Raw genomic sequence first — 23,521 nt, forward strand, 5'->3', positions numbered from 1 at the left:
TGTTGTGCTTTGTTTGATTTGGTGAGATTGAAATTTGTGAGGCATGAATTAAAAGGTAATTAATAATTCACAGAAACTGTTGAGATGGCCAGAACATACTTTCAGAAAAGGATTTTGGAATATCAGGGGCTTGGTAAGATGATTCAGGATTGTTATCAGTGTATTCTGGATATTCTGTTCTCCTCCATTGGGTTAAAGAGTTTTATTTTCTTTCTTAAAAATAATGTGGCACATCTTCCATCTTAAAGCAATCAGCACAAATGCAAGTGATGCCTGTTCAAGCGGACTTTCAAAGACAGCACACACTAGTAACACAAAGAGCTCTTTCACATTTCAAGAATACAGTGACGGGAACTGGTACACATAATAGTAGAGAAAAAAATTTTTTTTTTAACTTCATGGAATGGGAGGTCAGGCTTCAGGCACTTCTTTGTCTGGCAACGGACAAAACCAAAAGGGTTCTGACCTGAATCTCGCATCTCTTTCTAATCTACCGCACATGAGGGACCAGAGACACCAATTACCGATGAGTCACAAGAGCAGACAGAAAACTGTTAGTAGGTCGTGACAACCAGGAACGAAGATGCTTTGGAAAAACATGTGCTGGATGCCAAGTATGTAAGAAGTGTATCTTAGAAAGCGATGCCATTGTGTTAAGAAAAATGGAATTCCTGTCCAAGTGGCCTTGTGGGATTTCATCTGTGCCATCATCTATACTGGTCAAGCAGCTCTGGGTCTTGAAGCATTGTTTAAAAGTCTTCAAGAAAAATCATGAGGTGTATATAAACAGAACCATAAATTTTATGTGGAACTTGGTGCAAGCTGTCTTCATTTCTTGTGTGCACTGGCAGTGGTCGGAGTGCAACTGGCCTTGGGAGGACTCTCACCATTTGAACTGAGATCCTAGTGGTCATCTGTTTCTACCACCCACTGGAAGCAGGAATCCATACTACGGTTCCCCGGACTGGCACCCTAGAATGATGGCCACCTGCTAGAATCTGGGTCAAGACTATGACACGGGCAGGCTCAGTGGATTTATGCATGATTATCAATTTAGAGCAACAAGAACCAAAAAGATCTAGTGAAACTTACTTTGGGGGGAAGGCTCAGTTTCTCTTTGTAAAATAAAAATAAAATGAGCCAATTCTACTGACAAAATCCCCTATGGGAAGAACTAAAACTAAAAATGGAAACTAACTGGTTTCAAAAGTAAAGAAATTTTTATTAAAATGGAATTAACATGAATGAAAAGCACAATCCACCCCCCCCCCCAAAAAAAAAGAAAAAAGAAAGGGGGAAAAATGGGGCAAAAAAGGAGGCGGGGGCGGGGCGGGGGGAAGAAAACAAACCAGAAAGCTGAGGATTGTTATGAGCCATGAGAACAATAGTCTGAAATACTCCGCATGGCACACTGGGTCTCCACGGGTCAGGGCTACGGCCTGTCCTGATGGAAGAAAATATATTCTTGAAGATAAAAGCTTCCAGGAGTGATTTAGGTATCTGTTAAGCAACACAGCTTTGGTAGGGGACCTTTTAAATTTAGTTTTGCCTTGTACTCAGTGTAAAATATTTGTACAAAAATATAGAAGGCATGGCTTGATGTTTAACGTCTGTGTTTTATTGTTGTTGGCACCAGAAAAAGCTCATGTTCTATGTTATGTCACTGTACATACTGTAAACAAGACTGCATTAATATTGTTTTATGAGTTTTTGTTTCAATGACTCTAGATTTTAAAAAATACATTCACAAACTACCTTATGTTTAAACACAATGATTCCCTTTTATTTCTTAACTGTACCCAAAATCCCACAATAAAAAAATCATTTAAAGCTGTGTGTTTCAAACTCATCACTTAGAAATAAAAACAAAACATAACATAAAAACAAAGATCAGTTTGCAACATAATTTAAAGAAGCTCCTGGTTCAAAATACCACAGCAGCAATATAAAGAGCTGGTGGCAATCGCATTTGGGGGTGAGACCCAAATCAATATATTTTGTCCACGTTGGCATCCAATTACAGTAGTTGTTAAATTCAATCCACAAAGTTATTGCTGAATTTGTTGCATGGAATTTGTGCAGATAGATTGTTCAGCAGCAGAACCACAGCAGTAAAAATGAGAACAGGGGGGATTTCATTGCTTTTGAGAGCTAAAGGGACCATGGTGAGGACATCTTGGTGATCACCTGAAGATAATCCTCAATTCCATTCTTGTGTGTTACCTGTTTAGAATAAATGCAAATGATAACCACCTTTACAGGAGGGGAAGAATCATTTACTTCAGAAACTGGAATAATTCCCCATGCCCTTACCCTGTTTGCCTAAACCACCAGATTGAGATGGCTCCATTTTCCTAACGTGTATTTCGTTCTCATTAATAGTACATCAGCTGCTAATGTATTTAGGCAAAATCAGTAGGATCACAGACTTTAAAAAGAAAATCTGTTTACATTAATTGTTTTCTTCAGAAATAAGCCACATTTGTTTTTGTTGTTGTTGGATTTTTTTTTTTTTTTTTTAATTTTTCCAGAAGAACAATTTGGTCAACTACTGTTTTGTTTAAAAAAATATTAAATACACCTGAGATTGCCAGTTGAGCTCTCTATATGTCTCCTGGAGATAACACTGCTGTGATGAACAGTGAAACAAAACAAACAAAACGAGGTAGGTTAAAACAGGAAGCGCAACACAGATCGTTTTGCAACACCTCGATACCACAGGCGGCCATGCTTGTAGCTTTGGAAAAAAAAAAAAAACCCCAGACAGTCACGTAAAAGTTCAAATCATCCGAGTAAGAGTTTATAAGGACACAAGTCAACCTGAACTAAATACATACATATCTCTGCACAAATGTTGTTTACCGTATGTTGGGTAATTTGGAGGAAGGTAAAATGATTAGGGTCTCAGAAATTTGGCCAAAGCCTTGTTTTTAAGTTCTATCAACTCTGAACCAGTGGTGCCCGCTGTGTCTCAGGCAGGCTTGGTAGTCTTGTCCCTTCTCTCACCAACCCAGAGAGAACACAGGCAGCTCAGAAACATTTATTGTTATTATTTTTTTTCAGTCATAGTTTTCATTTTCAGAAAGTGGCACCCTCAGGAGAAAGCTGGGAATGACCAGGGCTTGGATGTCATTCACTCCCCAATTCCCAGAAAGAACTCGACAAAGTCTCCCTCCTAATGAAGCCCAAAGCAAGTGACCTCTTAGCTGGAGGCTTTATGCATTAAAAAAAAAAGAATGTGTATATATATATGTATATATATATGTGTGTGTATATACATATATATATATATATATATATATACATTTTTTTAGCTTGTTTCCCAGAAGCTCTTTTTGTCTGACCCCAACAGTCATCCCATCTTTTGCCCTGATCTGTTGCATAATAGCTGAGGGAAAGTTGTGTTACGGAGTCCCTCAATCGTTAGAGCCAACTCGACTCAATGGCACTACTATCCCGTTCCACACATTCCATTCTGTACAGGGCCATATAAAAACAGGGCCTGTCAGACTCACAAAAATGGTAGTTGATTTTATTAGTCTAAGGCTAGTAGTTTAGCCATTTAAAATCTATTTCCCCAAAGAGGAGAAAACTAGTATTTTTCTTCTCTTAAAAATTCATTAGCCAGTTGCTATCAAAAAGCAACCTTTTGGGTTGGTGAAGGCAAAAGAGTTCTAAAATTACCCCACTATGCAATTATGGCCTTCAGTGTAAGGAGATAAGGTACATTTATTGTGCTGTCTCTCACCATTTGAAATTGGAAATTTTACAACATCTCGTATACTTAAAGCTAGCAGGCAGAAGGAATTAAAAAACAGACTCGTTTTCTCGGTATGCATTCTCTCCCCATTCTTACAAAGTAAGGGGGTAAAGAAAAAAGGTAACAAAACAAAACAAAACAAAACTCAAAATCCACCATAACACAGCTGAATCATAAGAGCACACAATATTTGTTTCTATCCCTAACTCCGAAGGGCACCATGGTCCATCTCTGTCCACAGACAACGCAGCATTCTTGGGGATCTCCTGGAAATTCCTGCCACCTTTTTCTCTCCTTCTCAACCAGGCTGCAACACTGAAAGATGGACTGTGGGTGTACTGGGACGGGCGGAGAGAGAGGAAAAGGGGAAAGCGGGATGTTCAACCAAGCCTTCTGATTCTGCCTCTAGACTGGCATAAGTCCACATGAGTTATGTTCTTTTTAATTAGAAATAACGCCATGAAGATAAGTGCCAAGTGCTCTTCTGTTACCAGTTCATCATGGAATTTCTGTTGAGGGTCATGAAAAACACTTGGCTACTTCCTCCAGATCGCACGGATGCAAAAAATACCTGTTTGAAATTAAAAAGAAGTTAGTTCAACTGCATGGTTTCTTTTCCTCTTTTCTTCAACCGTCCATCCATTTTCTCTCACATGTCCTATCCTTGCCATGTGTCAGCTCTTAAGACTCAATGGCTGGTGTTTATAAAGTGCCTTTTAATACAGTGCATCCTCTGTAAACACTCCTGACTTTATTACTATGATTGTTACTATTACTTATTGTGGTACTGGCCTTTGGGAACATGGGAGGGGCTATATATTGATTTGCAACATCCCCTAGGATGCTTATGTTTTAAAAGGGAGTTTTGTGCTAGGGAATGTACTAGACTTCTGGCCTAGGACACAACAGGTCTTTTGTTAATTTCTGGAAAGCCATAGAGGCTTTCTCCCATACTGACAAGAGGGCAGACTTTGGGACTGAAGAGAATCTTTTCAAATTCCCAAAGTCAGTGGGGGGGGGGTGGAATTTTGGGGTCTACTGACTACTATACAACCTCAGTTCTCAATTTTTAAAGTTACAAAAAAAATTATGTCATCAGATAGGATAAGGTGTTTAATGCCTATTCATTTGGTATGCCAAAAGTTAACTCTTGGCTTGTCAGCTGGTGCAGGCATATCCTAGGCCAAAGGAGATAATGGCATTAATAGAACCACAGTCCATTAGGTCTGGGTCTGTGAAATCATTTTATCAAACAACTAAGAGAAGTGAGCAAAATTTGGGTTATTGCTTGCTTGAATGTCAGTGAACCACTGCCCGAGCTAAATACTATTCCGGGCTGTGGCCTAGCCCTTCAATCAGCCAACGCCAAACTTTGGTCCAAGGCATTTACTTTTGTCACTAGTGTAAAGTCTCTGCTACCTCATTTCCACAACTCCTTCAGAAGAATGTTGTCTCTCCCAACAACGACTTCTTACAAAGTTCTGTGGAAATGCTTGGCATTCAGCTAAAGCTACGTATGTAAGTACAGCTACTGTTAGGGTCAATGAATCAAAATGTGGAAGTACAGAGGACCCGTGGAAACACAATGGGGGAAAGAAAGGGCTGCTGTTCTCTCTAGGTTGTGTGCACCCTCGGCTGTAAACCTTGGGCCCCAGATACTGGTGTGGTCCCAGCCGGCTCCTGAGGTAATGGGCATGGCTTGAAATCGGCTTGCTGGGGTGGGTCTTCTATGAACTGGAGCGTGGTGGTCTATGCCCAGATCACTCCTAGTCTTATGATCCCCAGAGACTGGATTGGGCTGGAGTTTTGCCAGGGGTCAGGTCTGCTTCCTGACGTACTCTGGTAAGGCCCTGGAACCATCCGTGCCACCCACAGCTAGTGTCTATCCAGATCACACCAGGTCAGACCAAGAGATGTACATCTGTTCAACCCATCACATTCTTTACTACAAGTGTTTATTCCTGCTGTTTGGGGGACAGCATTTCTAAGTTGGCCATAGTCACAAAGGATGAATTCACAAATGAGCACAGCTTAGCTACTAACACTAAACACTCTGGGTTGGTCTACACGGAGGGCAAAGGAGAAGCAGTGTTGCCGAAGAATACCCTTCTGAGGCCACTGATCATGCCAGACGGACCCCACCAATTTCACTGCAAAACAGTCCCCCTGTGACACTTTGGAAGAAACATGGCTGGAATGACACAGGACATGGCACTAGTTGAGTTTGTGATGGTGCATTTGTTAAGGAATGGGTGACAACTTTTGAAAGTTTATATTTCTATATGTCCAATGTTTTACATTTAAAAGTGGATATAATGTGATGGGTTAGGTTCCCATGGTGACTTTGTGACAAGTCTAAAAGTGGAGTGTGAAGCTGACCCTGTGTGAATGATTAACGATGGGCCAAGCCTCCCAAGTGCTTGGGAGAATTTGGGATGTCTGCTGAGTCATCGCAAGGCCTGTGGGCCACAAAAGTTACTACGGGTTTACAAGAAATTTTTGGAAGTTTTAATGTCTTTTTTAATATGTGAATACTATATTTTGAGGGTTCACATGAGTCAAACCAAATAATGCCATTTGAAGATAATATTGATTGTTTAACACAGATGTGATTCAAATCAGTATAAAGGAAAATGAAGGTTTCACAGATACCTGGTGGTCTCTTAAAATGCAAACACTAATGCAAATGTTGAAACGGATTTACCTTATCATTTCTTTCACATAGAAACTTTAACCTTTGAGCTCGCTTATGCATAAATACTCCATCCAAATGTCCTGTTTCCACTGACCGGATCTCAATAGCTTTCTCGCCCCAGCCCATTATCTGATTGGAATGAATGTAGGCTGTCAAAAGGAATTTCCAAAACTGCATTAAAAACATTAGATGGGCAATAACTCACAGCATCTGTTCACATCTTAACCACAAAAATGACAAACGACTTGAGATAAACAGACAAAGCAAGTCTTACAAGTGTTATTCACAGACTTTTTTTTTTTTTGTGGGATCAAATGGTTGTTTCACATTTCTTGACTTTCGTTTCATTTGGGGGGTGTAACTGCTGAAGGAGATAAGGAATGGTTAACCTACCCACAGACGTGGGCATTTCTCCCCATTGGAGCACCACATCCTTAGTTATCCGGCCATAGGTGTTTACATACACCCCCTCATCCTCATAGCAAACAAGCATTTCCATTCCATCTGTTTTAGGCAAGATGACAATGGCATGAGGAGTGATATTGCCCTGAATCTAGGAGACAAAGAAAGGCCAGGTATTATTCTTTTTAAAAAATAAGACAGCACCTTGACTATTAATCTCTAAGAATTGTACAAAAGGATCCCTCCCCCACCCCCATTTTCATTCTAGAGACTGGCATTTTGCCCTGCTTTGCTTAATTTAACCACTGATCTGTCAGATACCCCAGCATACAAATACAAACTTAGGCACTAGGTTGAGAATCCAATTCACTTGTTCCTAAAACAAACGACTACAACTGTGGAACACCTACTATGTGCCAAGCACTGGGCTCTTTACATGCATAATTCCTAGTCCTTAGGACAGCTCCCCGTGGTAGATATCTTTTTGGATGAGGCACCTGCATGTCAGAGGGGTTATGTAAATTGATCGTAGTTGCACTGATATTTGGTGGTAGAATTGGGATTTGAGCTCCTGTCTCATGGACATTAAAACTCATGTGTTTTCCATCTACTTCTAAAAAAGATGAGGAGAATGAAAATCAACTGAATCTAATGGGAACAGCCTAAATGGGGTCAAAGGGTGGGACCCAAACAGACGCCTACAAATAGGCTATGAGCGTACAACACAGAATGTTTTTCTGGGTGCCTACATAATGCAAATTAATGGCTTGTTCAGAAAAAAAATTTCCCCGAGCCGAGATGTCATGGTGGTCCAGTAGTTGCCTGGCTGGGTAGATGAGAGGATCAAGGATGCTCACAGTGAGGCCCCAGTCACCTCAATGAGAACATGAGCCGTGAGTCCTGTGTGCGTTTGCACATACCTGTGTGAAAAGCTCTGACACAGCAATGAACGCTGCGTGCGTGTGTGTGAGGCAGTGTGTGCGCGTTAGGCACTGAAACAACTTTTTTCAATTGTTGTGCTTCTTTGCAGTAAAGTCTTTAAACTCTCAAAATACCAATCAGCAACAGATCAGGCCTCAGACTTTCCTGACAGTGTCTACGGTACGTTAGCCTTGGGATTACGTACAGGAAACATAACTTGCACCGCACCAATCCTAATAAGTGGAACCATGTGCGGCATTTCTGTTTAAAAGTCAGGTTTGGGGCAATGTGTCAGTATTGCAATATTAATACTACAATTTGCAGGGGCTTATGGCAAGTACCGTAGAGGTATTGCCTCATTTAATACTGACGATAACCCTCTGGAATAGGTCCTTTAATCCCCGTTTTACAGATACGGAAGTCAAGGCTTGGAGGGACTGTCTAATGTGCCCATTACTGCACAATGAGTACATGCTAATGCCGGGGATGCACTCCAGTGTCTGATTCCTCTATACGACGCTCCCCTCAAGTTGAAGAGAGCAACAAAGACAGCACAAAGGGGCCACTGACTTCCCATGTAAAATGAGCCCATCTCCCTTCAAAAACTGAAAATAGGAACTCATCTACTACACTTTTGCTTCAAAAACACAATTTATGCCCCTGAAGGAAAAATATCATATGCATTTTCATCTAAAGTCCAACGAGACGACATGTCTAATACATGGCAAAGAATTGCTGTTATGCGTTACTCAGTTTCAAGCAGTCATAAAAATTAAATTCACATGTTTTGTGTATTAAAAGCATTGTCTATTTAGTGGAGGCTAAAAGTCCATCTGCTTAACCGATTAGTAAAAATTAGCAGGACTTCCGCTAAAAATTTGCAAGAGCAAATCTCTTTCCGCATGCACGTTGTTGTACACAGAACCTGGACAGCGGGCTCCCAGGAACTTACATGAGATGGGATGTAGATATCATAAGAGTTTCCTGAATCAACATCAATTACATGGAAACCAGTGTGTGAACCAAAAATAACCTTTAATCTTTGACCTTCTTCTACCGTGAGATCAACAAGCAGTGGCTTGTGCTGGAGATCTGCAAAAGACTTTAAAAAGCACCCCATGAGTGTCCACATCATTCAAAGAGGTTATCTGAAATTTTTTTTCTTTTAGCCACAGCCTGGTGGAAGTTAATATCTGATTTTCTTACACTGAAAGTCCCGGAGATCTCTCTTTCAGCTTTAGGTCTATTCATATTCTGGCTCTAGGAGGAAGGGTCTAGCATCCTTTTGTGCCCCCTTCTCTACCCCTTGTCCTCTAGGGCAGAGAAGTGGTTTACCGTTGTCAGTTCTGATAGTGTCATTATACTTTAAAACTTGGCATCTGGGTGCTGCTGTTTCTTCCTGTTTATTTCTGGCCTTTTCCCTCTGGGGAAGGTACAGTCACTTCTCTCTGACTCCTTTTCTCCCCATGGAACAGCCGGGCCCAGGCATGGCCATTACCCTTTCAGAGATAGCCTGGGGTAGACAGCTGGGCAGCTCTGTGCCTAGTCTGTTGAGGATTAACGGGCATGCTCTGGTTCTGGTTTTCCCTCAGTGAGTGAGTGAGCATCAGACTGGCACCTTCTTTAAACTTACTGTTGACATCTGAGATTTAGATTTGGGCAATAGAGAAGGCAGGGGAGGCTGGAACATCATAAGACTCATGACTTACGTTGGCTAGTTGGGCTTAACTAGGAAGGAAAAAAGAGAGCCCCAGCCAAGTTTATCAAGGTCCCATGTGTTTGAATCCAGAGCCCAAGCCCCAACAAGCTGTCAAGCTTTCCTCTGTTTTCTTTTGCCATTATTCCTGCACAGCCGACCTTTATTGGGTCTTGATATCTGGGAGAGACTTTGTGAAACCACGAGTGCCTTAGCTATATGGCCATCGCCACCCAAACGGAGCGCCCTTTCTTCATCTTTTGCTAAAGGAGTCTCTGACTAGGGGAGGCCCTGGCCTCATCTCCTGCCAGCTCCAGTCCTCCCTGCTCCAGTCCTTGTCTTTGCACTGGCCTCCTTACGGGCTGGGTGCCACAGGTGTCATTTTGGCTGGTAAACCGACAGCAGTAACTTCCCAACCTGACTGGGAATGGGAACTTTGACTGAAAAGCGTTCACGGACAGAGATTTTGGCAGAACAGCAGCATTGCTCTGGCTTAGTTAGGAGTTATCCCTTAAGTGTTATTACTAACTTAATACATTCCAAAAATTTCTCTCCATGAAAGTGGAGGGGAGCCTATTTCCTTTGATGTACCTGCCTTCCTGAACACCTCGCAAACGAGCCCCTTGCACTAACGGAACAGGACAGGAGTGGGGTGATTCTTCCCCAAAGGGCGCCTCCTAATGTTTCCAAGGCAGCTTCTGCCCTTACATGGCATAAGTGGCAAGAAGGAGTACATAAAGGGTCAACGGGAGACAACAGTCACAAGGATGGGGAGAAAAAGTGAGGGCCAATGCGCTAGAAAGAGAGAGACATAGGCAGACAGAGACAAGGAGCAGAAGATAAATTCACGTGGGCTGTGGATAGACTCTGCCTTACAGAGTCTCTCTGTTTACAGAAACACCAGAGTGCTAGCAAGTACTGGTCCTTCCAGCATCTGGGGGGAGGGGTCAGCTTTCATGAGTTGGGGTCCACGACACTAGCATATCCTCATCACACCCTTGCTGAGTGCCATGAAGATTGATCCAACCATGGTGGGTACAGACTCAGATAAGGTCAAAAATGAAAAAGCAGAATGTAGAGAAACCAAGCCATTTGTATGTAACCACATTCAGTATTCATTTCAGAGAAGTCCGGTAACATTGGGGATATATGCTCATTATGTGAGTTTTAGGGATTTTACCCCAAAAGGCTTATAAGGATGAGAAGATTTGGAGACATGGTTCATCCTTGAGATTTGGTGCTGCCATTGGTCTGCCTTTTTCAGATGACATATCAGAGAGCACCCTAGTTAGGTGGCTTAATAATGAAGTTCATTGCCTAATATCACAACTAATGCTTTGCTCAGTAACCATCCCATACTAAATGTCCCTAGGAGATGATGATTTATAGACCTGAAATGAGGGAGGGCACACCCCAGTTTTTTCCCCTTTCATCTATCCCCCCACCTCCCAGTTAATTTTAATTTGACTAACTTTATAGCATTGATTGGTGCTTAGTCTTTGCTTTTGGAATAATCTATATAAGAGTTCCTATACTTTTAAAAGGGGTTTATTATATATAGAAAAATTGGTACTGGTCTATGTGTGAGACAGATCACTTTGTTAACTGGTAGGAACCCAAAATCTAAAAAATCCCTTCTTTAGATAATCACATGCCCACTTACCTTAAATGCCATGAACTTATGATACGGTTTCGGAGCCCAAGCATATATCTCCACAGCATTCTTTAAGGCAATCACTAGGAATTTAATCCTTTCATATTTAACTGTAATAGAAAAACTATGAATTAAAAGAGTATATCAACTTATTCAGGTTTTTGCATTACTGACTGCGTAAGCCACGATATGGGAGTATACATTATAATTGAGGGTGATGCTCTTGGTGTGAGATCTGCTCATAGATACAGATTGAACTTTCTTTATTTTTTTTCTTTAAAAAAATTTTTTTTTTTAGCATTTATTTATTATTGAGAGAGAGAGAGAGAGAGAGCGAGCGAGTGAGCATAAGCATGGGAGGGGCAGAGAGAGGGGGAGACACAGAATCTGAAGCAGGCTCCAGGCTCTGAGCAAGCTGTCAGCACAGAGCCTGATGCGGGGCTCGAATTCATGAACTGTGAGATCATGACCTGAGCTGAAGTCGGACACTCAACCAACTGAGCCACCCAGGTGCCCCTGAACTTTCTTTAAAGTACTCGGTCTGCAGATGCTTGGGGTCTTTGGCTTTACACTGAAAGCTCTTCATCTGAAGGCTTAGGACTCTCTTTAATCACTAGGTCTAGATGTGAATTACTCATTGTAAGAAGAATCTGCATAATAGCCTTCCTGTTCCCTTGCCTGGCGTTCATAGTCACCCACACGGAAGATGCTGAGAGCTGGTATGGCCAAATGGTAGAAAAATTATCAAATGGGTAGAGACATAAAGTGTGCCATTTGCTTATTATTCAAATTTGAATTCCAATTATTAGGAATTTATTTTTTATTTTATTTTTTTTTTAATTTTTTTTTCAACATTTTTTATTTATTTTTGGGACAGAGAGAGACAGAGCATGAACGGGGGAGGGGCAGAGAGAGAGGGAGACACAGAATCGGAAACAGGCTCCAGGCTCTGAGCCATCAGCCCAGAGCCCGACGCGGGGCTCGAACTCACGGGCCGCGAGATCGTGACCTGGCTGAAGTCGGATGCTTAACCGACTGCGCCACCCAGGCGCCCCCCAATTATTAGGAATTTATAAGTGATGAGTGCCTTTATAAAAAAGGCCCTAGAAAGATCCCTCTCTCCAGACACTACATGAGGTTGTGGCGAAAAGACAGCTGTCTATGAATGAGGAAGCAGGCCCTCACCAGACCCTGAGTCTACCAGCACCTTGCTCTTGGACTTCCCAGACTCCAGAATTGTGAGAAATAGACTCTTATTGTTCATGGTATTCTGCGGTAGCAACCTGAATAGGCTAACACAGTACTCTCAGCGGTTATTTACTTTATTGAATACCCGGATGAACAGAATACTTGTGTCCTAAAGAAACTGGACAGCCCAGGGCAACGAACTTAATTCTTGCTCTCTGAGCTCTCCCTTCTGTTTACATATTCTGTCTTTAATATACTTTCAACTACTTCTTCAGCCACTTATTTCCATATTTCTAAATAACATGTTTATAATTTTACTGATTTTTTTTCATTATAGATATTATCTATCGACTTGAGAGTATGGAAAGGATTCAGCTGATTAGAACTGTCTTCTCTCTGCACTTCTGTCTCTCAAACACACACATTTCTTCCTCACCCACACCAGTGATACAGTTATATTTTAAATTTTTGGTGAAATCAAGATCCCATGTTGAAATTATTATTGTTCACAGCTAACACATAATAGTATGCCACAACCACATTTCCTTTTTGGTTTTCCGTCATTTTTTCCCACTTCCTTATTGTCTATGTATCTATCTCTGACCACGTAGACTTTCTGCTGGTACTGTAAAGGCCTTCGGTACAAACATGGCAGGGAATCTATTAGTCACATTTTATTTTTCCTGGAGGCATCCCTTTTGCAATGCTCCTCGTTCTACTCTGCTTGGACTGACTTCTCTCTAGGCCTCTGTAGAGTTGTCATCTAAATTTCTTTCCCCCTCATTCTGGGTATTTTCTTCACCTTTTACCTGGATTCCTAGGTTTATTCCTTTATTTTGGTGGAATGCATCGGTCAGTAGTTTCCTGAGAAATAGGGTATGGAACATAAATGTTTGGAGAACCTGCACATCTGAAGGTGTCTTCATGCAACATTCAAAATTGACTGGCAGTTTGATGGCATGGTGGTTAAGTTCTATGTGTCAACCTGACTGGCCACAAAGTACCCGGATATTTGGCCAAACATTGTTCTGGGTGTGTCTGTGAGGGTTTTTCTGAATCATATTAACATCTGAGTGGGTACACTGAGTAAACCAGGCTGCTCTCCCAATATGGATGCGCCTCATCCAATCAATTACAGACCTCAATAGAATAAAAAGATTGAGTGAGAGGACACCTCCTGTCTGACTATTGAGTTGGGAAACTGGTCTTTTCCAGACTTCAGATTGGGATTTAAACACTGGCTCTCCTGGGTCTCCAGATTGCTGACTACAGATCTTCGGACTTCTCAGGCTCCATAATTGGGTGAGGCAATTTCTTATAATAAACCTCTCTCTCTCTCTCTCTCTCTCTCTATATATATATATATATATATACACATATACACACATATACACATATACACACACACACACATATACACATATATACACACATACATACTTGTGTATATATGTTTATATTTATATACCTCTTTATATATATATATATACATATATATATATGTATATATATATATATATATACACGTGTGTGTACATGTGTATCCTATTAGTTCTGTTTCTCTGGAGAACCCTATTTAATACAGATGGTTTATAAAATACTAGTTGAAGGCTTTGTTCCATCTTCTAGTATTGCTGCTAAATCTCAAGTCACCTAATTCTGTGCCTATTATATATAAACTATTTATTTTTTAATTATAATCTGGAAGCTTTAAGGACCTCCTCATTTCCTGGGTACTAAAATGCCATGTTAATATATCTTCCTGTGAATCTTTTTTTTTCATTCACTATAGCAGGTACTCAGTGAATCCTTTAAAAAAATTTTTTTTAATGTTTATTTAATTTTGAGAGAGAGAGAGATAGAGAGCAAGAGAGAGAGTGAGTTGCTCGAGTAGGGGAGAGGCAGAGATAGAGGGAGACACAGAATCTGAATCAGGCTCCAGGCTCTGAGCTGTCAGCACAGAGCCTGACGTGGGGCTTGAACTCACAAACTGCGAGATCATGATCTGAGCTGAAGGCAGATGGTTAACCAACTGAGCCACCCAGGTGCCCTTATGTGAATCTTTTAAATTTGGGATTTCAAGTTCTTATTCTAGAAATTTTCTTATATTTCTTTTTTGATACTTTCCTCCCTTTCCATTTCTTTTCTTTTTCTTAAAACTCATGTTATTTAGATTTTGAAGCACTTGGATTGATCCTTTTACTTTCTTACCTTTTCTTGCCCGTTCTTTATGTCCTGCTTTCTAGGAGACCTCTCATCTTTATCTTCCGATACATTTCTTACACTTTTTATCCCTACCAGCATATTTTTAATCTCTAAGATTTTTTCTTGGTCTCTGAATGACCTCCCCTGACCCTGCTCCAATGTTCTGTTTAATGATCCTTATGCTTCTGTTCTGGAAAGAGTTTTTCTAATTTCCCTGAGGTTATTAAAGTTTCTTTAAAATTTTTTTCACTCCTCATTATCTTTGTTTTGTCTACCGTCCTTTCTTTCTGTTTAATTTTCCTTCCTGTTAGCGGATGTCCCCACATCAGGTAGTGGGCTTACTCACTGCCAGGCTTCATGTGTGGGTGGTTAGATAGCAAGCTTTTTCATGGCACTCCAAATGTTAGTACCTGAACATCTTTTCTTTCCGGCTGTTTAGTTTCTCCAAAAACAAATCTTTCAGACTCTTGCTTGGGAATATAAGTATGGTCGCCAACACTTTGGGAGCTAAACAGGGCTAGAAGGGGTGCGTCTGTGTGTGTGCGTGCGTGTGTATCTGTCTGTCTTTCCTGGCAATGCCGTATTCCCACAGTTCAGATTGGTTGTGGCAACTTCTCATCCTCTGTTGCAGTGGCGGAGGACTTGTGGTCATCACCCATCCAACAATCCTATTTGCAGTTCCTCCTTCCACCTCTATCTCAGATACACCTGGGGCCTCAGACCCTGGGCCTTCCTGGGTTCTGTTATGTGGTTGGATTGATGTTGATGCTGTTCCTCACTGCAGATGTAGACTTCAGCTTTTCCTGGTCATCTAGGTTAGGTCCTCGTCATTCAACTGTTCCTGTTCGATTCTGTTGATATCTCTTGTTTGCTGGTCTCTCTTCTTCTGGTCCCGTGTCCTTGTGGGTTTATGGCATTTTTATTCCTTCATTGTTATTTTAATGAGTATTTGGAAGGGAGTGGACATAAATGTTTAAACTGGAGCACAGGACTTTATTCTGAATGTACTCTTTGAACTTGATCAATCTGATGTTTTTGGAAATAATGCAAGTATACCTTAAGTTCCAACAACATCTTAAACTGGTAACAAATGCGTCATCAATACCTGACTGGAAAAAAATGGAATGATTCTGATTGAGTAAACAAGTCCACGTCTTGACACTTACCAACTTTGTAATGTATGCAGCCTTCCAAGTCCCCAACTGTGATCCAGCCTTGTTTCTTTTCTACTTCTGGGTCATTGTGCAGTATTCTGTTTCTTAGCCATGAAAGATAGTAAACTCGTAGCTTATTCTTTTTTCCTGTTGAAATAACAGAGCTCTAATTTCACACCCCTATGATAGCATTTTCTCTCAGTCCTTCCCCATCTCTATTTTATTTAATTCATTTATTTTATTTACAATTGTGTATGGTGTAAAGGCACAATAACCAGTGTCCCCAGCATCGTCATGCATTGCCTATGCCAAGACTTATGATTAAAACACCTCCAAGTGTTTTGGACAAATAACCATTTTATAATTTGTCTTTACCTTCAGGTTGTTTCTTATCTGAGCAAGCTGCTCTTACTCTCTCTTCTCAATGCAAAGGGCAGTGTCAAGACCTAACTGTGTAACAGAATAGTTGATCAGAGTTCCAGAACATTCTAGATCTAATTACACGAAGGAGCGTTGATAACTGGACATTTTACTATGCTTATGTGTGACTGCACATAACCTTCTTTCCCTCACCTTCTAACCTAACAACATATGTTAACGGAGAGCTTCTTATTCACCTCCTCTATTACTTTAAAGATGACAGCTGGTGGTAGTTTTATTTTACCTAACAACAACAACAAAAGAATTGTATACAGAGACAAGAGAAACAATTAATGAAGGCGACCTGGGCTCACAAGATAACCCTGGACACGTTTATGATTCTGAGATCACTTACTAAACAAAAATAGGAGAGAATGAGATGTGTACTTGGAAAATACAACATTCCCGTTGGTAAAGCGCTCCTGGGGTAAGGAATTCTGTGATAAGAAAACATCTTAAAAATGTTGAGGGGTACACAAGGAGCAAAATTTAATATGCCCTATGAGATCATCTGAGTACCAGATAAGAACACGTGCCTTGGGGAGGCTCTTCCTAAGTGATCAGACATTTAGGCCTGTGGGCTCTACTTCTTGGGTACTTATTTTCCCTTGATTTCTCTTAGGCATCAAAAGATGTTTTATATTTTACAGATGTGATATATATAAGAAGAAGAACATTTATTTATTTTTTTAACTTCAATAAATAAAAATATTTATTTTTAAGAAAGAGAATTGGGGGAGGGGCAGAGAGAGAGGCAGGCAGAGGATCAGAAGCAGGCTCCATGATGAAAGTAGTGAGCCTGACACAGGGCTCAAATTCACGAATGTGAGGTCATAACCTGAGCCTAAGTCTACTGCTCAACCTACTGAGCCACCCAGGCGCCCCCAAAATTTATTTATCTATTATTTTTATTTTTTAAGTGTATTTATTTATTTTGAGAGAGAGAGCGAGCGAGACTGTGTGCATGAGTAAGGGAGGGGCAGAAAGAGAGAGAGAGAGAGAGAGAGAGAGAGAGAGAGAGAGAGAGAGAATCCCAAGCAGACTCTGTGATATCAGCACAGAGCTCAATGCTGGGTTCGATCTCATGAACCTTGAGTTCATGACCTGAGCCGAAATTAAGAGTCAGACGCTTAACAGACTAAGCTGCCCAGGAGTTCCAGAAGAAGAAAATGTACTGAAGCATTACACACTGGATTTGACAGGAGAGTGCATTCATAAATGAAGGAAGTCACTGTGCAGTTGCTATTCCTTTTTATAGACAGAGGCCCAGAATTGATCCCAACAGCTAGGATGGGCAGAAAGGCCAGTGCTTCCTCCTTTCTGTGCCAATGCAGATCGGAGGGCAGTTCAAGAATCATTTGGTCCTATTTTTGTTTTCCACTTTCCCCATCTACACTTCATGATAAGAGGAGACGGTTACGTTTTTTAAGAAAGGGGATACGTCACTAACAACATAATGAAGCCAGAATGTGAACTTTCTGGTATCATTTCCACTTTCGGTAGGTGAGTGACAGTTGTACGGTTTTAAATTTGATTTGCCGGTGTAGCAGTCAAGAAAGCCATTAGCAAGAACAAAAGACTACATTGAATTAAACTCGAATGATAATACAGGAACAATTTACTCAGTTAACTCTTATTTGGAGAGAATAAAAAGAGATGAAACTTTTGTGGAATGGCAAAAGAAAGAGGGAATTGTAGCATCAAGTGAAGGTAGTTTTTCAAAATGGAAATACAGCTCAAGAGTTAAACTTTATTCAAGGTTGAACCCAGTAGCCCTGTGTATTCTCTTTGTGAAATGATGGCTGAGTATAGAGCCCTGGTTCTCAAGCTTCCTGGCGCATTAGAAACAACCTAGGAACTATGAAAGCTATTGATACCTGGGCCCTTCTCCCAGGCATTCTGACCCCACTGGTCTGGGCTTCTCCCATCCATTCAAGTGGTTCTAATGCACAGAGGTGCAGTGGTTTCATACTGGGTGGGATGGGAAGGCAGGGGAAAAGGGATATTGATTAAACTTCTTCAAAGATCATCAGAAAGAGCTTTCAATAAATACAGGCTCCTTGAGGTTACATTTTTAACCTTGTCAAAAGGTTAACTTGTTACATTTTTAACTTCACTTCTGTGTAGGCTTTTTTTTTAATTTTTTTGAGTTATTTTTGGGAACCAGAAAGCTGCAGAGTATAGCAGGAATGATTCCCACATCTGAATCTCTTTGCAGACTCAATCACCCAATGGGCCAGCTGCATTTGCTGGCATCAGTGGAATATAAGCTAGAACAGTTCTTGAGAGAAAAGAGACCAGAGACATTTCTGCTTATAAAATTTCCCACCCTGAGAAGCCTACATTTTGATATTCTCCACCTGAGAGTAGGTAGCAATGACTGGAGCTCAGACATCTTCAAAAGAGCCTTGCTGAGCCCTGGCAGAGGTTAAAGGCCTATAAACATACAGCCTTTGTGGTACTTCTCCTTGATTCAGAGATTGTGCAGAGGTGTGAGGCTTCCCTTTGGAGGTCAGTATCTCTGGAGTTACAAAACCTGAGTGATCTCTCTGGCTATCCTGCTATAATTTCTTATGTCACTGTTAGCTGGGAAGGGCAGAGCTTACTGTTTTTTTCAGAACCGAGGGGATGGCCTTTCCTACCTGTGCAGACTCAGAGGACTTGGTCATTCCGGTGACATCCCAGTAACATACCTGATATCGTCACCAGGACATTCAGCCCTTCTAGCACGTCCATCTGCTGAAATCGCCTCCGGTTGATCAGATTATAGACTTTGCCTTGCCCACTTCGGTCCAAAAGCATCAGGCCATTTTCCGTTCCCACCAGGAGGTTTACACCTGCAAATATAAGAAGCACCCCAAGACTGACTTTTTATTGCTTTAACCTTCTGCATCTGGGGTCCCTGTAAAACCTAAGAAACTGTGCCTTGTTAATATAAACTAATGGGCAAGTAGGTACCGCGGGAGGGAGTGAAGAAGTGGAAGCCCTGCCATAGTAATTAAATCACTGCCCCTCTGGCAATGAAATTACTTCTCTTTCATAAAGTGGTAGCAGCATTTATTACATCTGGCCATTTACTACCTAGTATAGAGTCCTTCTTAAGAGATGCTCTGGGCACAGCTGTGACACTAGCATCATTACCTTTATTCCTTTCCTGTAACACCCATCCCTTTCTGGGCTCTTTCTATAAATCCCACCTCAAGACTTCTCCAAGGTGCAGCCCCGCCCCTGTCCACGCAGTGATCTCTAGCCTGCCCACCTTCACCACACAGCAGAGGGCCCCATTTCCATACCCCACTGGAAGAAAAGCCCTTCCTCCTTCTCACACAAAAGCTTACGAATGTCTCATGCCCTCAAGGTTCTGCTGTCTGTCAGGGAAATGACAAACCAATGCAAGTGAGGTGTTAAGAGCCTGAGAGTTGCAGAAAGATTGGCTGTAAGGGACCACTCAGGTATCTAAATCTAGCCCAGCCTATCTCCCATGCAATCATCCCTATTAGAAAAGCTCTAGCAGGTAAGTGGTCTCGTCTGGATAGTTGGCATCCTAAAAATTTATCCCTAGAAAGTAACTCCCACCTGCCCCTGTAACACACCACACCACACACACACACACACACACACACACACACACACACATACACACACCCCAATGCACTGAGGGTCCACTGTGTACTGAACTATATTCACAAACAGGTAACTCTGTGACTTCTCTTGCTTTTTGTACGTGTATTTTTTTGAGTAACATACATGTCTATTCTGTCCACAAATTATTATTTTTTTTTTCAACGTTTATTTATTTTTTGGGACAGAGAGAGACAGAGCACGAATGGGGGAGGGGCAGAGAGAGAGGGAGACACAGAACCGGAAACAGGCTCCAGGCTCTGAGCCATCAGCCCAGAGCCTGATGAGGGGCTCGAACTCACGGACCGCGAGATCGTGACCTGGCTGAAGTCGGACGCCCAACCGACTGCGCCACCCAGGCGCCCCATGTCCACAAATTATTTAATATCAAACATGGTCATCTTGTCTTCTGTCTCTTTTCCAGAGGACAGTGCCTTATTCCCTCCATCACATCTCCCATGAAATGGTTTCCAGGCTTCATCTACTTCCCCAAACATCTCAAATGCTTTTGTCCTTATAAGATTGTGGTGCCCCAAACTAGGCCTAGTATTTTAGATGGATACAGATGGGTCATGTCCTTCCTTCATCCGTATGTGATGGTTGCAGTAACACAGACCAGGACTTTGACAGAATTTCATCCCAACTATACTGAGTTTGAGGTCAGCTAAAACCCGTGCATCATTTTTTATAAGAACCGTAGGTTGATGTTTTGAACTAAAAGGGAAGGTTCATCATCTGTTGTCCTTTTCCAGTTTTCTCTTGCTACTACTAGCCTTCAGCAATTCACTAAAACATTCTAGGCTGGTTTGTCTGCTGTGAATAGGGGTCATATCTAATTCCCCTTGCAGGGTATTGCATAGATCATACAAGGCAGAATGGGGGACACATCACACAGTGCTGGGCAAATAGTGTGTGGTACATGGTAGCTGGTTCAGCAGCCGACTTTAGCTATCACTATTATGTGTCAAGGTCATTTCTGAATCTGATCTTGTTATCTTGGGCATTAGGTTATCAGCTTTTTTTTTCATGTTTATTTATTTTGAGAGAGAGAGTGTGTGTGCAAGCACGAGAGTGGGAGAGGAACAGAGAGAGAGAGAGAGAGAGAGAGAGAGAGAGAGAGAGAGAGAATCCCAAGCAGAGCCTGACATGCGGATCGATCCCACAAACTGTGAGATCATGACTTGAGTCGAAATCAAGAGTCTGATGCTTAACCAACTGGGTCACCCAGGCGGCCCTATCAGTTCTTGCTACATGTAAAATTGCTCTTGATTTCTCCTGAGGCCAAGATGGTCTCAAGTCAGGACTCAACACCCCTGATTCAACCACTGCTCTTCGGATAGTAAGCTCCAGAGGTTTTTAATGTTTGAGGGTCGATGTGTTAACGAGTGGTAAAAAGAAGAACTTACCCCAGAGAGCTGCACAAAGTATTTCTGAATTGAATCGTTTCTTGTATTTTCTGATTTCTGGTGTGTCGCTGTGAGGTCGAATGTTGGTTGGGTTTACATTTACCACTGAAATCTTTCTTGCTTCGTTGAGTTTGGCCTGTTCTTGCCTAAGAAGTTCGCTAGTAAACAGAGCTTTGAGAAAGAGAATCAGAGAAGTCAGTGGCATCTTAAAAAACAACCAGTGGAGGTACGGAGAAGGGGCTTCAAAACACTATGATTTCTCCTCGTTTAGTGTGCATTATGGGAAAGGCACAGAAATTCTGAAACTATGTACATTTTATACTTTTTTTTTTTTTTAGTAGACTACAGTATAAGTCATTCACAGAAGCAGGATTTTAACCATTAGTAAAACAGACTTAAAGATACTACTTGGGTAGTTTAGAGAATACATACACACCACCCCCATCTCATAGAACACGGCAGGAAAGATTTACTTTTTAAAATTCCGTATCATCAACTGACAGACTAGCCTAAGCCTCCCCTGATGATTAGTGAGCTGCATAAGTCCAGAAAGCAAGGCTCTCCTCTAAATCAGCCAGATCTGTGCGGTAGGAAGCACACACCTAGAGCTCAACACAACCCAACGCGCACTGATTAAGTGTCTACTGCGTGCACAACATTGTACCCAGAAATTGCTTTTGAGAAGTATGTGGTAAGTTTGGAGATCTCTGAGGAACAGCTTTTCCCAGGGCCCCTGGATACCTCTGGGTTCCTACCAGAAGCAAAATAGAAGAGATGAAAAAAAAAATGGGAGACAAAGATATTTGTTTTAGAAATCCTACAAAAATAATAATGATAAAAACAAAACAAACAAACAAAAGAACCAACCTCCCTTTAAGACAGGGCCTAAGCAGGAAATGGCTTAAGTACTAAACCAATAATTCATTTCTTTATCACGTCACACCAGGAAGGAAAACCAAGCTGTTTCTAAAACATCTGGGCAGTTTCGCTTACCCGCGGCTGATGATTCTTCATCCTCTTCATCTTCATCGGTGGGAGATGTCTGGTAAACTCTGGGGTCCACAAAGGGGGTGAAGGAGGCCTTCGTGCTGCTCCCCATGCCATACTAATGGAAAGGCAAGAGGATTAAGAAGAACAGATAAGTACTACAGGAATGAACAATGCCAAGAATACTTTGCGTGGGCTTTAGAACGGTTACAGATTCTTCAATCTATTTAGCTTGTTCACACTCTGACCCTTGGAGTCAAGGTGTGCCTCTCTCTCCAGCTTCTCCTGGTGCTGGCTACTCACTGGCCATTCTGCCTTTGCAGGGCTCCATTAATTGTCAGATTGCAAGAGTTGCTGGGGGCAAATTATATTTTGGACCACATGGTAAGATGACCGTGATGACAGAGCTTATCTCTCCCTTGAAGTACAAACAATCGCATATTGACCAAATGGTCTTAAGAAAAGCTGACACAATAAACTAAGTAAGCATGCCCACATAGCAGCATTTCATCCTGAACATCCGGTCCACCAAAGTCTCCCTCTTGGAGCCTTTGGGCCCTTGTAAGCTGACCTGGTGATGCAGGTGGATTGGTGTCGGCTCAAGAAGCCTTAAAATCTTTAATGCAGGGACAATTTCATCCAGGGATTGAATATTCTTCCCTCCCAGAATGGACGCTTTAAAAGGATACTCCTATTTTCATGCCTTATTTAGGGACTTCATGAAGGTACTAGATTGCAGGCAATGCACAGAGGGCTTGCTTAAAAAATAAATCTCAATAAAGACATGAAGGCAGACTCGACTAGGGAACAGCGAACTAAATATCAGGGCTTCACCTGGTGAAATTCCATATTTCAGCTCTGCCAAAGAAGGTACAATAACCACTTCCTCATCTTGTCTGTCATCTCTATTCCTTCTGCTATGCTCAAGTCCTCTTAATATCACAAACAGACCTGCATTCAGTATCAGAATACCTCCTTTCAGACAAATGTCTTTAACTGAGTTTTCACTTTCTAGCTTTATTTTCAGGTTTCCATTTAAAAATAAAAACATCTCAGGACCCCTAAACACGTACGGAGGAAACCGCAAAGATCCAATTGATTTTCCCTCCACCTTATGAAATTGAAATGATTTCACCCTCTACAAGGTAAGACTCCTTCCAAATGAAGAGCCTTCACATACATTCTCTCCTTTGATCTTTAGAAGAAGTCTGCGAAGGAGGTGGGGCAGGTACTAACATTCCCACTTAGAGCTGGAGCAGCAGCAGAATTTGAACCGGAGTCCAATCCCATGGGGTTCTTCCAGGTTCCGTTAGACATGTTCAGGCAGAGGAAACCTGACCACACTGTGGGAAGCCACAAGAGGATATGCGGCCTCCCAAGGCACCTCTGTTTTTTCCCTTGAGGTAGAATCC

General features: G+C 41.7%; 1 protein-coding gene across 4 annotated transcripts in view; it reads right to left on the minus strand.

The window, feature by feature from the left end:
- Positions 1 to 1,596: 1,596 nt before the first annotated feature.
- Positions 1,597 to 23,521, minus strand: part of TNIK (TRAF2 and NCK interacting kinase) — a 396,007-nt gene continuing 374,082 nt past the window's right edge. For 3 of the 4 annotated variants that reach the window (XM_030330591.1, XM_030330587.1, XM_030330588.1), the window contains 9 exons: positions 22,116 to 22,227; positions 21,123 to 21,293; positions 18,789 to 18,932; positions 15,688 to 15,822; positions 11,138 to 11,238; positions 8,731 to 8,880; positions 6,849 to 7,008; positions 6,465 to 6,604; positions 1,597 to 4,331 (listed from right to left, as the gene is read on the minus strand). In XM_030330591.1, the coding sequence (XP_030186451.1) occupies positions 4,248 to 4,331; positions 6,465 to 6,604; positions 6,849 to 7,008; positions 8,731 to 8,880; positions 11,138 to 11,238; positions 15,688 to 15,822; positions 18,789 to 18,932; positions 21,123 to 21,293; positions 22,116 to 22,227 (1,197 nt within the window). In that variant the 3' untranslated portion in view covers positions 1,597 to 4,247. The remainder of the gene's footprint in view (positions 4,332 to 6,464; positions 6,605 to 6,848; positions 7,009 to 8,730; positions 8,881 to 11,137; positions 11,239 to 15,687; positions 15,823 to 18,788; positions 18,933 to 21,122; positions 21,294 to 22,115; positions 22,228 to 23,521) is intronic. The other variant, XM_030330590.1, reaches the window with a different exon arrangement.

The sequence above is a fragment of the Lynx canadensis genome, chromosome C2 (assembly GCF_007474595.2).
Source record: "Lynx canadensis isolate LIC74 chromosome C2, mLynCan4.pri.v2, whole genome shotgun sequence".
In the NCBI taxonomy this organism is placed as follows: domain Eukaryota; kingdom Metazoa; phylum Chordata; class Mammalia; order Carnivora; family Felidae; genus Lynx; species Lynx canadensis.